Source organism: Lissotriton helveticus, chromosome 11, assembly GCF_964261635.1.
Source record: "Lissotriton helveticus chromosome 11, aLisHel1.1, whole genome shotgun sequence".
Classification (NCBI taxonomy): Eukaryota; Metazoa; Chordata; class Amphibia; order Caudata; family Salamandridae; genus Lissotriton; species Lissotriton helveticus.
The window spans coordinates 1,053,597,367-1,053,612,220 of NC_136072.1; the positions used below are offsets into that span (position 1 = coordinate 1,053,597,367).

General features: G+C 44.2%; 1 protein-coding gene across 2 annotated transcripts in view; it reads left to right on the top strand.

The window, feature by feature from the left end:
* LRRC43 (leucine rich repeat containing 43) overlaps window positions 1-14,854 on the top strand; it is a 265,731-nt gene that overhangs the window by 162,882 nt on the left and 87,995 nt on the right. For both annotated transcript variants that reach the window (XM_078667557.1, XM_078667556.1), the window contains exon 8: window positions 1,662-1,801. In XM_078667557.1, coding sequence (XP_078523683.1) covers window positions 1,662-1,801 — 140 coding nt within the window. The remainder of the gene's footprint in view (window positions 1-1,661; window positions 1,802-14,854) is intronic.

A 14,854-nucleotide genomic window follows, 5' to 3' on the forward strand; every position in this document is an offset into this window, starting at 1 on the left:
TGCTGAAGTTCAGCCGTTAGTGTCTTTTGCGTTTTAACTACCTCAGTGAGTGTTTTGTCCATATTTGAAATTCGTTGCTTAGCTAGAGTGAGTCGGTTGTCATGCCTCTTCAACCTTACTTTCATGCTTACAGCAGGTGTGTCAGTGCATCAATCTTCCCACCGGTTTTAGTCATATTAGTGTTCATTCTTTCCAGGAGATTTTTCATCTCTGGGTCAGAAGGTGCTTCTGTCAGCCCTGCTGCTTCCCACCACTGGGATCCCCTCGATCATCGTCCCTGGAGGGTCTCCTGGATTTGAACTCCAGCTTGCCTTGGCATGTGTCCCCTTTCCCCATTTCCGGACTCCATCGATCACCTCTGACAAGAGGTCCCCAGGCTGGTGGGAAGACAAGTCGGCCCAAGCGCCTGATGCCCCACAATGGGGGAGATATGGTCACTGTTGCCTCCTTCACTTCTTCTCCTGGCCGGCGCCATCTTTCGTTGTGGGGTTGTGATTGCGGCCCTCCTGCTGCAGTTGCACTTAGGACCAAATTAGTAGTCCCAAGTGATCCTCCGTATCGCCATTATGCTCCGCCAAGAGGCCCGCTGTAATCACCCAATTCCGGACGCCACACCAGGCAGTATCACACCCGGCCAATCCTGTCAACAAGTCCTTGGCTCACGCCGGCCCGCGTCATTTCAAACAAGCCCAACTAGTCCACAAAAGGTCAAACAAGCATTTGCAATGCAATCGTTCTCGCCTTTGGGACCGTATATGTATTGAGCTATGCAGCACATTAGCATGGGTGCTGAATCATCTACTGTTCTTTAACACGGAGGGAAAGTAAGCACCAAACTGCGTGACACGCCAGGTATGGGAACACATGGGGAAAACATTGCCTTTCATCGGAAATGGTATAGTCCAATCTATGTTTTTAATATAAAATCAGGGCCTTCGGTGGTCGTATCACTGAAAATACAAGATTTGAAAAAAATAATGTCTATGGGTGCTCGTGGAAGACAATTTCTATGGACTGGAATCTAGAGAATGCTAAAGTGATTCTGGTATTTTACTGACCTCTGCTGGTCGTTTTCTATCAAGAAAGTTGAATAGAGGCAGTTGCCAGAATTTTTTTTTTTTAAAGTCCCTCAGCAGAAAGCAATTCTGGTATTTTCCTGCCCTCTACTGGTCGTTTTCTGTCAAGACAGTTAAATAGAGGCTGTTGAACAGAAAAAAAGTCCCTAAGCGGAAGAGACAAGTCCTAGGGCGGATCCCCAGAGCTCACACAGTACATACACATATACGTATATACTAAAGTATATACAGAGGTCTCGAATGCTCATCCAAAAAACAGTCCATGTGGTGTTTTGGGTCAGTTCTATTATTGCAAAAGCATTTCTGACGTAAATGGTATAAAGAACAATCAAAAACTACACAAAGGGCAGCATACGTTTTGCTGGTTACATTTCAAGGTTTGGTTGAGGGTCGATTGGTGATTGATTATACCAAGACAGTTCCAATATATGTTAATACTTTACAAATCAACATGTATGCATTGTTCATATGGGTGAATGTGTTTTTTGTAACTAACAATGGGTTAAAGGATTTTCTTGACCTATCTTGCCAAGTTGTATTAAATATTGCAGTGCATTTAACTAGCTGGTAATCATTTCCGGTCAGTCTCTTCATACAGCACCGCTGCCAAGTCTTGGGAAGAAGTCATTGACAACAACTACCGACAGGAACACGTTTTGGGAGACATACTTGGACTCAAGGCGTTCCTCCTCCACGGGACCACAGTGGATGTTATTGAGGAAAAGGTTAGTGTGTACAATCTTTACAGGCCATTGCCTGTTGCACTGGAAGAATTTCTCCCACATTTCATTGATGTGAACTTATTTCCCATCATTACCTGAAGAACAATAGTGTTGTCACCCTCAACCTCCATATGCGACACTTGAACCTCCTATTTTCAACATTCGAAGATGGTGATGTCTCCTATCCATAGAGCGGGACCCACCATGTGACCCCCTACCCCTCATCAGGCTTTTACCGATCCATTTTGTGGTCTCGACCCCTTGACCTACGACACCCTGACTTAAAGCATAAGGTGCTGTTTGTCGCAAGGGTGTATCACCTTGCAAATATGTATAGCTGGCAACTGATTCTCCTTCATGTACATCAAAGGTTTTATTGAGTAATACTAGGAAAATCCAACTAATCTATAACCATGAATTCATACCTATGTGGGCTCATCAAACTCGTATGGTGACAGTCACTCCGGGAACCTTTAAATGATTGGAGGTACAACCATTCCGTTTTCAAGTCACAACCTTTCTTACCTAGAACTATTCTTTGACAGTTCTATATATAAATAAAACTGAACTTTCCTCTTTTACTTCAGTTATTTGTCCTCTTCTGGCAGGTTCCTTTTAATGAAAATATAAGCACATGAATATAAATATATATTGTACTTATAGAGAGGAAGAGGATATGGAGGTAAAGAAAATCTAAGTTTTCAGTGATCTAAACTTGCTTTGTGAATGCCAAAAAGTAAGACATGCTGCCTATTCTTTGTAATTCATGAATACTTAAAGTTGTTTACTTCTTAATAACCGATTTTAATTTTTTTTAATGCGAAATTGCTGTCACTTTCGCAGCTTTGATCAGAATGTGAAACGCTGCTTGTTCTAGACGTAATTGTGCCAGCCTAAAAACAAAAAGGAGAATTTCATCTTTATTTCAAAGTTGTGTGAAGTTCAGGATGGATTTCGTCCAACTTCATCCGCAGGCTATGCAGGCGCGAAAGTAACCGAAGGCCATTTGAAGAGAGCCTCTGCATGGTCCTTTAAAAGGGCTGCAGCAAGGTCCACTTGAAGCACCTTCTGAAGTTCATATCTCACTGCTCGTCTCCACTTCCGCTGGGAGGTTGTTTCATGCATTAACTATACTTTCTAGTTGTAAGAGAGTCTTTGCATTGAAACTACTTACCCACTCTGGCATTGTGTTAATTCCCTTTAATTTGGAAATCTTGAACAGATATCTCTTTCCTTGCTTTCCTTTAGTATATACATATTTGAAGTCACTCATATATGCATTTAAAGTCCCTCATTCAAAACCCATACCTTGTAGTGCCCACTTTTGGGACCCATTTCCCTCAGAGTTAGCTCCCAGTACACAGAAAAAAACAGCCACAACATGACAGAAATATAGTGACCAACTGGGAGAAAGGTGGAGGGGTGCAGGGTCCACTCACCCTGCTGGTGTTTGACTCTGCAGTGCTCTCCTAACTCTGAACAAGGATGAGAGGACATTACTGCAGGGTTCAGTGCATCTTTAGCCCAGTCCTTGTCTACAACCCAAACCCCCCCCTCCTCTCTCCTGAGGTGTGCCCTTGGGAGGCTCATAATTACAGCAGCTGTGAATGTGCTGGTGGTGGAACCGGGGGGGGTAGCAGGTTACACCTTCTTTAAGTTTCCTGCTGACCCAAGTGTTCTGCAAAAGCCAGCATTTCCTTTGCATTTGAGTTCCTTTAGGGAAAATCTGATTGCCTAGTTGAGGCCCATCACTGAGCATTTTCACCCTGTCCAGACTTGAGATGAGGGGGTACATTCAAAGGGCCCCTGGCATTGACACGGGCTTCCACCGGTTTCCAGGTCAACCTAAAAATATTGTGGGGCCAAAATATTGAAGAAAACATTTTGGGCCAGATGTAGGAAGCCTAATTCCGGTCGGTAACGGCCGAAATTACCGAATTTCGCCCGTTACCTACCAGAATTAGGCTTTTCAGATGTAGGTGGCCAAATAGAAGGATTCGGTAATTTACCGAATCGGTAATTTAAGGAATCGGTAAACTACCGAATTCTTAACATACCGAATTCGGTAAATTACCGAATCCTTAATGTAGAAAGCACTCAATTGAGTGCTTTTTACATTTAAGGATTCGTTATTTACCACCAACTATTAGTTGGTGGCAAATAACGAATACCTTTGAAAATGCATATCTGTGCATTTTCAACAGTGCCATGTGGCAGACATAATGCCCTTACGGCATGTATGTGTGCCACATGTGCACAAAGCACTTTTCAGGGGTGCAACAGGGTGTCAATGTGACACCCTGCCACCCTTGAATGTTTCCCTATTTTACCAAATCGGTATTTACCGATTCGGTAATTCACATTCATTCCTATGGGCCTGTGAATTACCGAATCGGTAAATACCGATTCTGTAAATACCGAATCGTACCGATTCGGTAATACTTACCGAATTTTTATCTACATTGCATTTACCGATTCTAAAATACCGAATCGGCAAAATTCGGTATTTTAGAATCGGTAAATTTTCATTACCTGCATCTGGTCCCTAGTGTGGCCAAAATATTCTCTTAACTCTACATGCATGTACCTTCAAAGCTATGTACATTGTGAAGGCAGATTTATGTGAAGTTAAATTTGTAAACCTATATTTACCTATTTCCCTTCAGTGTATTTTTGTTTTCAGTAATAATCTGGCCCCACGACATTTGTTCCTTGCTTATTCTGGTGGAAAACCGAGCATGTTAGAGTCCTGCCACTCTCTTGTCCTTGCAAACACACCAACTTAACTATATGTCGTTCTTGTGACAGATGAAACACCAAATGAGTATCAAAAGGATCATTCTGAAATCCAGCAACCAATTCAAGCTGTTCATAATGTGGAGGGAAACATACATCAGAAGAGAAGGAGTGGGGGAGAGGATCCTTGATGGCTCCACACTTCACAGGCATCTTTTTACCTTTAAAATCACTCTTAACTTAAATTTTCTTTCTTTCGCTCAAAACGGATTCCAGCCATCTATATGTCTGATACCTTGCCACGCCCCTCTCTCTTTGCAGCAGCGTGGTGTGGTCATAGGTGTCAAATACTGCTGACAAGTTGAGTATGATCACTAGTTCTTGATCACAGCTGTTCAAGATATTAAATATGACTCTTTGCATTTCCATAAGGGCAGTCACCGTATTTCAATCAGGAGGGAAGCCTGATTGTTTGTCCCCTCAGATTCGAAATAGTTCAAGATGGTGTTGTGTAGTTCCTAAAAAAGTATACAGGATCTGTGCGTTTAGACAACATACACTGTAGGATTGGTGTCAGAGGAACTCTGATCACCCCCACCGGGTATGTTGGCCCTTTTGTACCAACTAGCTCACAGTGCCAGTATACTCTTCTCTTACCAAGGAGGGAATAGTTCTTGGCAACCATCGACATGCAACCCTGATCCCTCAGGACCATGGAAACAATATATTACCTTTCTCTCAGTCACTCATGCTTACTTAGTTTGTCTCAGAGAGATACACCGAATAAAACAGGCTGGGCAATTTCATTAAGCATTTATTGAACAGTTGTTAATCTGGTGTAGAATAGATGTATTAAATATTCAAGCATTAGACAGTATAGGATATAAATGATTAGCAGTACTATAAAGGTAAAAGGATGATATAGTTCTACCATCTTACTATTATCATGAATAAATAAAGTCAAGTATATAAAACACATCATAAAAGGGGCGTACTCCTACGATGCTTACCTAACTAGATGTATCTAAGTGTACCTAGCCTGGGTGTAGGTGTTAAGCCAAGAATCCCTCAAGGATTTAGTCAACTCCATTACCTGAAGTATGAGACTGTAGGACCCCGTCCTGGTCTCGAGCTGAACACCCCGTGAGGGATGTTAGACCCCTGCGAGCTGGAGTGTCTGCGTGCAGGAACCTCAGCGTCTCTGGTCAGTGTGTCGGCCAGGAAGTCTCGGTCTCCTCTGTCTATCTTAGCAAGATGTGATGAATATATATACCCATAGGTCTCCCCAGGGGTCCTACCTTGCTGTATTACTGTGTCGGCCTAAGGATGACATTGGGCATGAACCTTATACATAGGTTTTATACAGGAGATGGCAGTCCTGCTATGCTTCCAAGAATCTTCATGCACAATGTATGAGATTTCCAACTAGGGAAAACCTGCGTTCTGAATGCAGTGTGATATCTAGGTAAAAGGTCAGTCCCTGTAAACCGTGACAAGTGTAATGTAGGGAGAGAATATAGGTGAAGGTTAACGAGTTTACTGAGGCCTATATTATGGTACCTATATGGAATATAACAATGAGCAATTCATTAAGAAAGTATCTTCCTCCTCTGTAATCTTGAGAAGCAAAGCTATGTTTACAATAGCTCTATGATTGTCTTTGTAGCAAAGGTGAAACCCTTGTATTTTCAAATTCTGCTGGCATTTCAGTGCATTGTAAGGAATTATTTATCATATCCATAATAAAGGGGCTACTTGTTACATTCCTCTCAAATAATAATAAATTGACACTGTCCCCAAAGTCAAGTGAATGGTTTAGGACTTGCAGTGAGTGCCATCGTCCCCTCAAGAATGATATAATTAAATGTACAAATTAGCTTATTTTATAGCATTTATTGCTGACATTCACTAAATATTTGGCAAAGATAAAACCCTGCTCCTCAATGTATAAATTGTTTTTAAAAGTATTTGAAGTATTGACCAAAGTAATAGCCCAATGCTATTTCCTGAATCTTGTATACATACCCACCCCTTTTACTCCAGAGGCATCACTGGTAATAAAAGGATGTTCTTTGTTCGATCATAAATGCAGAGGATGATGAAAAATCCTACTTAGTGAGCTATGGATTTTGTGCATACAAATATTAGGAAGCTGGAATAATACAAACATTCTTAAAGACTTGGAGGCCCAATAAAAATTTAAAAGCGGAATATTTAATAAATACAGATGATTTTTGTGCCTTTTGTTCTTCAGTGGCAGTAGGCGACCCAGACCTATGAAAGTGAACATTTGTAGATTCAATCAATCAAGCATTTGTAGAGCACACTACTCACCTGTGAGGGTCTCAAGGCGCTAAGGGGGGGGGGAGGGGAAGTGCTGCCACTGCTCGAACAGCCAGGTCTTGAGAAGTCTTCTGAAGGTCAGCAGGTCCTGGGTCTGTCACAGGTGGATGGGGAGGTTGTTCCACGTCTTGGCGGTGAGGTGGGAGAATGATCTGCCGCTGGTGGTCGTTCGGTGGATGCGTGGAACGGTGGCGAGGGCGAGGTCAGTGGAGCAAAGCTAGCGTTTCGGGTGTAGAAGGTGAGTCGTTTGTTGAGGTATGATGGTACGGCATTGTGGAGTGCTTTGTGAGCGTGGGTGAGGAGCTTGAAGGTGATCCTCTTGTTGACGGGGGCCAGTGCAGGTCTCAGGTGGGCAGGGATTTGGCTGTGGCGGGGGATGTCGAGGATGAGGCGTGCGGAGGCGTTCTGTATGCGTTGAAGTCCCTGAATATTCCCTGCAGATTCCCTGAATATACTTATTGTGTAGTATTTTCCATCTTTTCTGTGCACGTCAAGTTCTTATTCCAATAAGACAGACCTTTCAGTAGCTTTTTAAAGATGATTAATGTTGCTCATTTGTTTTCTATAATCACATTCCGTAATTACAATAGAGCTTCTTGCCCAGTTGGCATTCCAAAGTCTGTAAACAGAAAAAGCTCTCATTTTTGGTTGGATTTGTATCATCCACTATGGTCTAGCTATGACCCAGCTTCCTATCTCTATTAGATACTCAGTCAATAATTTTCTCTAATATAATACTCCTGGGTCTGAAGCAAATGGTTGAGGAATTTGACTTAAATCCCCGATTTTAGAGGGCAAATGTTATGCCTTCATTATACAAGTTTATGCCTGCTTTGATTACTTCTGTACATACTTTAATGGGGTTGGCCATAGGTGTTTGCTGTACAGGCTTCTTTCTATTGGCATACTACGAACTTTAATTTCACTATTCACTCTCGCGACGGTGGACCTAGGTAATAGAATTGCATTCGCAAGCAAGATTCACACAGCTGATAGCCTGAAACTTGAATGTGTTATGGTGTTACTTCTACATGCTCTAATTCTAGCTGATTTGTCCCAAGTTCTTGCTAAAACCTATCTTTTTCAACATAAAGTATTGGACCAACATCTTAATATCCTTTATTGTGCAGACAATTTAGGGCACAATTTCGATGTCGGGCGGAAAGCCATCCGACAGCTTTTTGGAAGCTTTCCACCGACATTGATGGTTTCCCTTCTACCGCCATATTACAATGACAGCGGTCGGAGGGAAACCTGTGGGGGGATTCCGCTGCGCTTCCAACTGGCTCAAGGAGCCCATTGGAGCATCGGAATAACTAACAATCCCATATGACGGTGGAGCCAGCCTCAGCTCTGCCGTCGTGATTATGATGTTACTTTCTGACAGCCTTTCCATGTCGGCCTTTCCAAAATGGAAAAGCTGTCAGAAAGTGACTTTAGGGGCCCCTGGCAGGGCCCCCTTCCGCCTCGCCCTCCACCATTGAGCCTGGGCGGCCCCTATGGTACCCCCTAATCATCCCTGCACCGTGTGGCAAGCACCACATGGTTTTACTTGTGCTGCGGGCCTTTTCTGCCCGCCACACAGGCTGGCATTGAAAATTGATGTTTCCAACTGCCCATACGGTGGTTGCATCCAAATTGTGCTGGCGAAACGGCCGACCTATGGTCAGGCAGTTCCAATCCACAATGGTGTCTGACATCTTAATCAGGCCCATAGTGATCTTAAAATGGTCATCAGCTGCAGCTTAATGTGATAACCTTATATTGCAAGATCAATCAATTAACTATTAACAGCCAGAAGACCCACTTAACTATTTTTGGAAGGAAGCACATGCATTCCACACTAGAGTTTGTTGACTAATTCAGGTACTTGGAGGTAAGGTTAAAAAATAACGTGATTTGTAGATCGCCTTTGTTGAAGACCAGCATAATAACTTTTGATTTTAAGTATTTTACTGTTGTAAAAATGCTGTCAGTCCCCACTAGTTTACAGTACAGTCAATGGGTTAGTCCATTTGGGGTTTGGATTGTAATGCTTAAATGTTAAGATGAACACTGAACCCAAAATCCTTGCAAAACTTCTCGCAAACAGGCTCAAACCGATAATAACCAAATTGATCCACCCAGACCAATCGGGCTTTATGCCACACCACAACACCACACTTAATTTAAGATGACTCCACAGTGTATTGGGACGCTGCCACATGATCCAATAAGATGCAGTGGTGGTCTCGTTGGATGCCACAATGGCATTCGACACGCTTGAATGGACATACCTGATGGCGGTCCTCAAAAAGTTGGGCTTCGGACCTAATTTTATTGGGTGGGTATGGCTCCTCTATACAGAAGGCCTAAGTAGTCATCAACAACAAAATATCCGAGGTGTTCAACCTGGAAAGGGGGACGCAACAGGGCTGCCTCCTCTCCCCCCTGCTCTTTGCTCTCTACCTTGAGCAGCATGCGGCTTGGATAAGACAGGACTCCTCAATACGGGGACTCAAATGGGCCAAGGGATGGGAGGATCGGATCTCGCTTTATGCAAACGATATCCTCTTGTATCTCGCTTCCCCTTATAAGTCACTGAGAGTAGCCTTGGACATATTCACCAGTTTCGGGAGAAACTCCGGCTACAGCATTAACTGAGTTAAATCATTGCTCTACGTTTTGCATGGCACCCCCCTCTCTATTCCATGCTACTTCATGATCCAAACAGTCACAGAGGGGTTCACGTATCTCGGAATTTTCATCACCACCGATCTGACAGCCCGCTATGAGAGGAATCTCCTACCACCCCTGCAGAGGTTTAAACAAGACACCGCCACCTGGAAAAGGCTTTTGTTGTTCCTTTTGGGACGGGTGGCTCTTTTCAAGATGATGACACTGCCGCGTTTCCTATTAGCTCTGTAGAACTACCCGGACCTAGTCCCACTGAGGTATTTTAAAGAAATTGAAGCCACCCAGAGGGACCTATTATGGGACAGAACACTGTGTATCTTGCTCTGTAAATTGACACTTGGCTGGTACGATGGGGGGATAGCACTTCCAGACATCAGGAAATATTATTGGGGAGCACACCTCTTGGCCATCAACCAAGGTACATACTGTAGTGGCGACGATCCCGGCTATGGGATGGATAGATGGCTTCTCCTGGGTGGGAACTTCGAGGCAGCGCTTTATTCTAAACCCAACAAATACCCCCTTACAAGGTCCACAAGACACTCGGTCCAACTGTAGCATATTGTAAGCCGCAACCTGGGATGGGCTGATAAACTTACACTGGCTACCCCACTTTGGGTTTCTGAAAGGCTGGGCAAGCTAGGTCGGATTCAAGGGTTCAATAAGTGGGACCTGATAGGGATCTCCAGCATAAAAGACCTCTGGGGACCTAGTGGCATGGTGTTGTTTGCCTCATTACAGCTGAGATATGAACTAGCACATACGGAGTACGTCAGGTATGCGCAGGTCAAGCACTCAATTCAGGCAAACATCCCAACAGGAACGTCCCTTCCGGAGTTCTTCCCTCTAGAGGACAGGCTGCTTGACGATCATCTGCCAGAAAAGGCCATTTCTCTTACCTACAAAAAACGTATACACCACACCCCTGACCCCCTAGTCGAACTAAAGGGAAAGTGGGAGAGTGACGGTCTGGAGATAGATGACGAGAAATGGAGGGAGGCGCTTTCTTCCCCCAAGGAAGTGGCAATATCAGTTAAACTGAGTCTGATTCAACTGAAGATACTGCACCGAGTATACCTCTCTGGTAACCTACTTGTGTTGATGGGCAGGGGTGAAGAGGGGTTCTGTAGGAGACAGTGTGGTCTTGCAGGGACATTTATGCATATACTTTGGGAGTGCCCTTTGATACAAGCCTATTGGAAGCAGGTACATGAATGCATGCGATCAGTTTGGGGGGTAGAAATGCGGCTTGAAGCCAAAAGGTGTCTCTAAAACATGTGGGAGCCCATAGACATGACGGCAAAGGCAGAATATGGGCGACGCTTGGTCAGACTATAGCAAAACGTAACATTGCACGCCTATGGGGGGCAGTAACACCTCCAACACTTAGCGCATGAAAAAAAGACATGTACTGGTGGATGCTGCAAGAGAAGACAGTATACTTTGCCCGGGGTTGCTCCCAGAAATGGATAGCAAGATGGACAAAATGGAATGTGTACCGTGGCACTCTATGTTACCCCCTCCCCTGATCCCATCCCTTGACGAACCATTAATGCCTTAATTAGATATGAAATATGAACATCTTGTAATGTATAACATCAAAAGCTGAGAAATCTATATGCGATCCCTAATATTTGACACTGAAACAAGTAATGAATTGCTGTATGTAACGCCCAAGAGAAAAAAAAAAGTTAAGATGGAGATATCTGGCCTAAAACGTCTTTTCATATTGCAGAAGAAAACTAGCCCTTGAAATGCAGATATATTTTTATTCAAGCAATTTCAAGAAGTGAATCACAATGTTCACATACAAAGAAGGCTATGATGCTGAAGTTGGTTAAGTGCCTTGATCTAATCTTTTGCTACTTGTTATCAGCCAAATCAGGATTACAAAACGTGTTGTAACTTTGGTAATCTGTGGTGTTTCTCCATTGGACTCTTAGATGGGGAGATTCCAGGGGGAAATGAGGAATTGTTGATGCCCCTGGGATTGGAAATTCTGGGTGAACAGAGTTGCAGAGGAGGTTTTCGGTGGGTTCAAAATGGTAGTTCCTTAGATTTTATGCTGGATAAAACAGCACACCATATTTAACCTACGGCAAGGCTGGGTTTGCTACCTCTCTGATTTATTTCTGCATCAGAAAGTAGAAGATTGCACTTGCATATCTAAGCTGCATATTTCATTTATTGCATGCTGCTGTACTGTCCTCACTTGTCCGGACAAAGAACTCTTGTGTCTTTGTCTTCTTTGTCTTTGTTCCCTTTTTGAAAAGCATGCTGCTAGGATTTTAATAGAATCTATGAATCTGTTATTTGAAATGTGAACAAGCCATGCTATTACTACATTAGCTTGTTTAATGCTGAATGGTTTAAGTGGAAATTGATTTTTTTAATAAACATTTTAATATCATAATTATTCTTGTTGTTGTTACACTCACCACTTTCATTTAAGAACAACTAAGTATTTCTGCTAGTCCCACTTGAGGGAGTCGGAGTGGTAGCTTATCGGGAATGAGGCCACATTGTGGATGTGCGCTTTAATTGAGTTCCAAAACAGCAAAACAATGTCACCACAAAGGTAATGTGGTTTCTGTGAGGAATCCCGAACTGAGTTTGGTAACTTGGCACTAGCATCAAGACCGTCCTCAGTTACTATGCACTTGAAATCTGAGTAACAACTAGCCAAACAACTACATAGTTAAAAAAAAATATTTCAGGTTTATTTTGAATTTTAGAAATCTAAACCAAATAGAAAGTGTAAAACTAAGCAGCATTCGCAATTATGACCTTACCTGGTCCCAATCAAATTAGGCAGCGAAAGTAGCAAGAAAAATATCACACAAAGAGAATAAGATGAAGGGGGCCAAAGAAAAAGAAGCCCATCTGAAGGAAAGCAATGAAAAAAGGTGGTCATCGTTATCCTATCAGAAATGTTATGTTATGTTATGTTATGTTATGTTATTTAAATTTTTATAGCGCACAGCTGCCCCAGCAAAGGGGCGTCCTGGCGCTTTGACAGACACTATAACATAACACACAGTAAAAGAAAGAAATTAACCAGACACAGGAAACAGAAAAGTTTTAATCGCCTGCCTGAAGGCGAACAAGTCTTCAAGAGCACGGATGTGTACCGGGAGCGAATTCCATAAGCCTGCCGCTAGCACCCTAAAGGAACGGCCACCCATTCTGCTCAGCTTAAAGCGTGGACAGACAGCCAGATGGAGCCCCTCCGATCTCAAGGATCTCGAAGGCACATAGGGCGTGAGTAGATTGGCAAGTGCCGGTGGCGAAGAAGATTTCAGAATTTTAAAGGCCAGACAAAGCGCCTTGAACTTGATTCGCTGTCTGACCGGGAGCCAATGTAAGGCCGTGATGGTGCCAGACACTGAACAGTGTCTGGGGAGGCCCACAATGGCTCGTGCCGTGGCATTTTGTACTCTTTGGAGCCTAGAAGCCTCCGCTTGATTCACCCCTAACAACAGTGAGCTGCCGTAGTCCAGCCGAGATAGTATTGAGGCCTGGACCACAAGCTGTCTAGTAGGGGGATCGAAGTATTTTAAAACCGGCCTAGTACCCCGCAGAATTCCATAGCACGTGGCAGCCACCTTCTTGGTATGGTCCCTGAAGGTGAGCGCCGAGTCCAACCAGATTCCTAGATTTCTCACTCCAGCAGCTGGAATAGGAGTGACACCTAACTCTGATGGCCACCACTGGTCACCCCATAGCTTAGCGTGCTTCCCTAATACCAACACCTCCGTTTTGGTGGCATTCAACTGAAGGCAGTTGGTGCGAAGCCAGCTTGCAACTGCCAAAAGACCCGCACGGAATCTGGGGGCCTCCACCTCAGGGTCTCCACTAAGTGTCACCGCCGGCTGTGTGTCGTCCGCATATGAGGCCATCGTAAGACCCCACTGTTTGACGACACCAGCTAACGGTTTCACATAGAGGTTGAACATTGTAGGGCTCAACGAAGATCCCTGTGGTACCCCCAGCTCCAGGGGAAAGGTGGCGGATTGGCCCGGTGGTATAGCCACTTTAAAAGAACGATCCGCCAGAAAAGACCGAAACCACTGGAGAGCGACATCCGTCACTCCTGCCTCCTGTAAGCGTTGGATCAGTATGTGGTGGGACACAGTATCGAAGGCAGCGCTTAGATCTAATAGTATAAGCGCTGCAGTATGACCTGAGTCCAATACCTGGCGAAGATGTTCCGTGATGTAGAGTAATGCCGTCTCGGTACTGTGTCCCGACCGGAAGCCGTTCTGACTGGGATCCAAAATCTGGTTACGAACCAGATGCTCAGACAGAGCAGAGTTGACATGGGCTTCTGTTACTTTAGCGATCCAAGGCAGCAGGGAGATAGGTCGATAATTTTCTGGCAGCCGGGGGTCGGAGTTGGCTTTCTTTAGTATGGGAGTGACCACTGCCTGTTTCCATGCCGTGGGCACCGTTCCACCAGACAGTGACATATTGATAAGATTCAATATGGGGTCACGGCATAGTGGGGAAAGTGTGTTAATAAAGGCTGGCTTTAACGGGTCCGCAGGGGAACCTGACTTGACCCTGAGGCTGAGCTTGTCAAAGGCCTCAATCGACAGTTCAGGTAAAAAAGCCAGGGGCTCAAAGTCCGTCATATCAGGGACAGTAGCCTCTCGATCCTGGTGGAGTGTGTCGAACCCATGGTAGATTTTTTTCACTTTCTCCACAAAAAAGGAGGCCAGTTTATCACAGTGGGAATCAGTGCAAATCACCTCTGATGAGGATCTATTTTTCATAAGGTCCTTCAGTACCTTAAAAATCAGTTTTGATGGGTTGGGGCTGGTGGCAAATTCGTGAGCGTAAAATGCGGCTCGTGCTCTACAGATGGCTCTATGATAGAGCTTCAGCTCAGTAAAATACCGAGTTTTCAGAGCAGGGTCATAGGAACGTCTCCATTCCCTCTCTGTTTTTCGGCACGATTTTTTCAATTCTGCGAGAGACTCATTATACCAGGGACTAGGTGTTTTTGTCCGGCCTTTCGACCACCGTAGAGGTATAAGAGAATCCAGGGCATCGGTAATCCAAACGCAGAACTGTTGGTAACCTTGTTCCACATTAGTGAAAGTGCTCAAAGGTTTCCGCTCCAGTATACCGTAAAACTCTTCCAACGTAAGCTTGTGCCAAAGCCTTTTAAGGATAGGCCTGTCCATAGATATAAAAGGCTTATCATGGACCGGACAAAGGGCTTCTACTAGCAGATGATCAGTCCACCCCATCAGCCTCGGATCTGACAACCTTAACCCGTCAAGTGTGGAAAAAAAG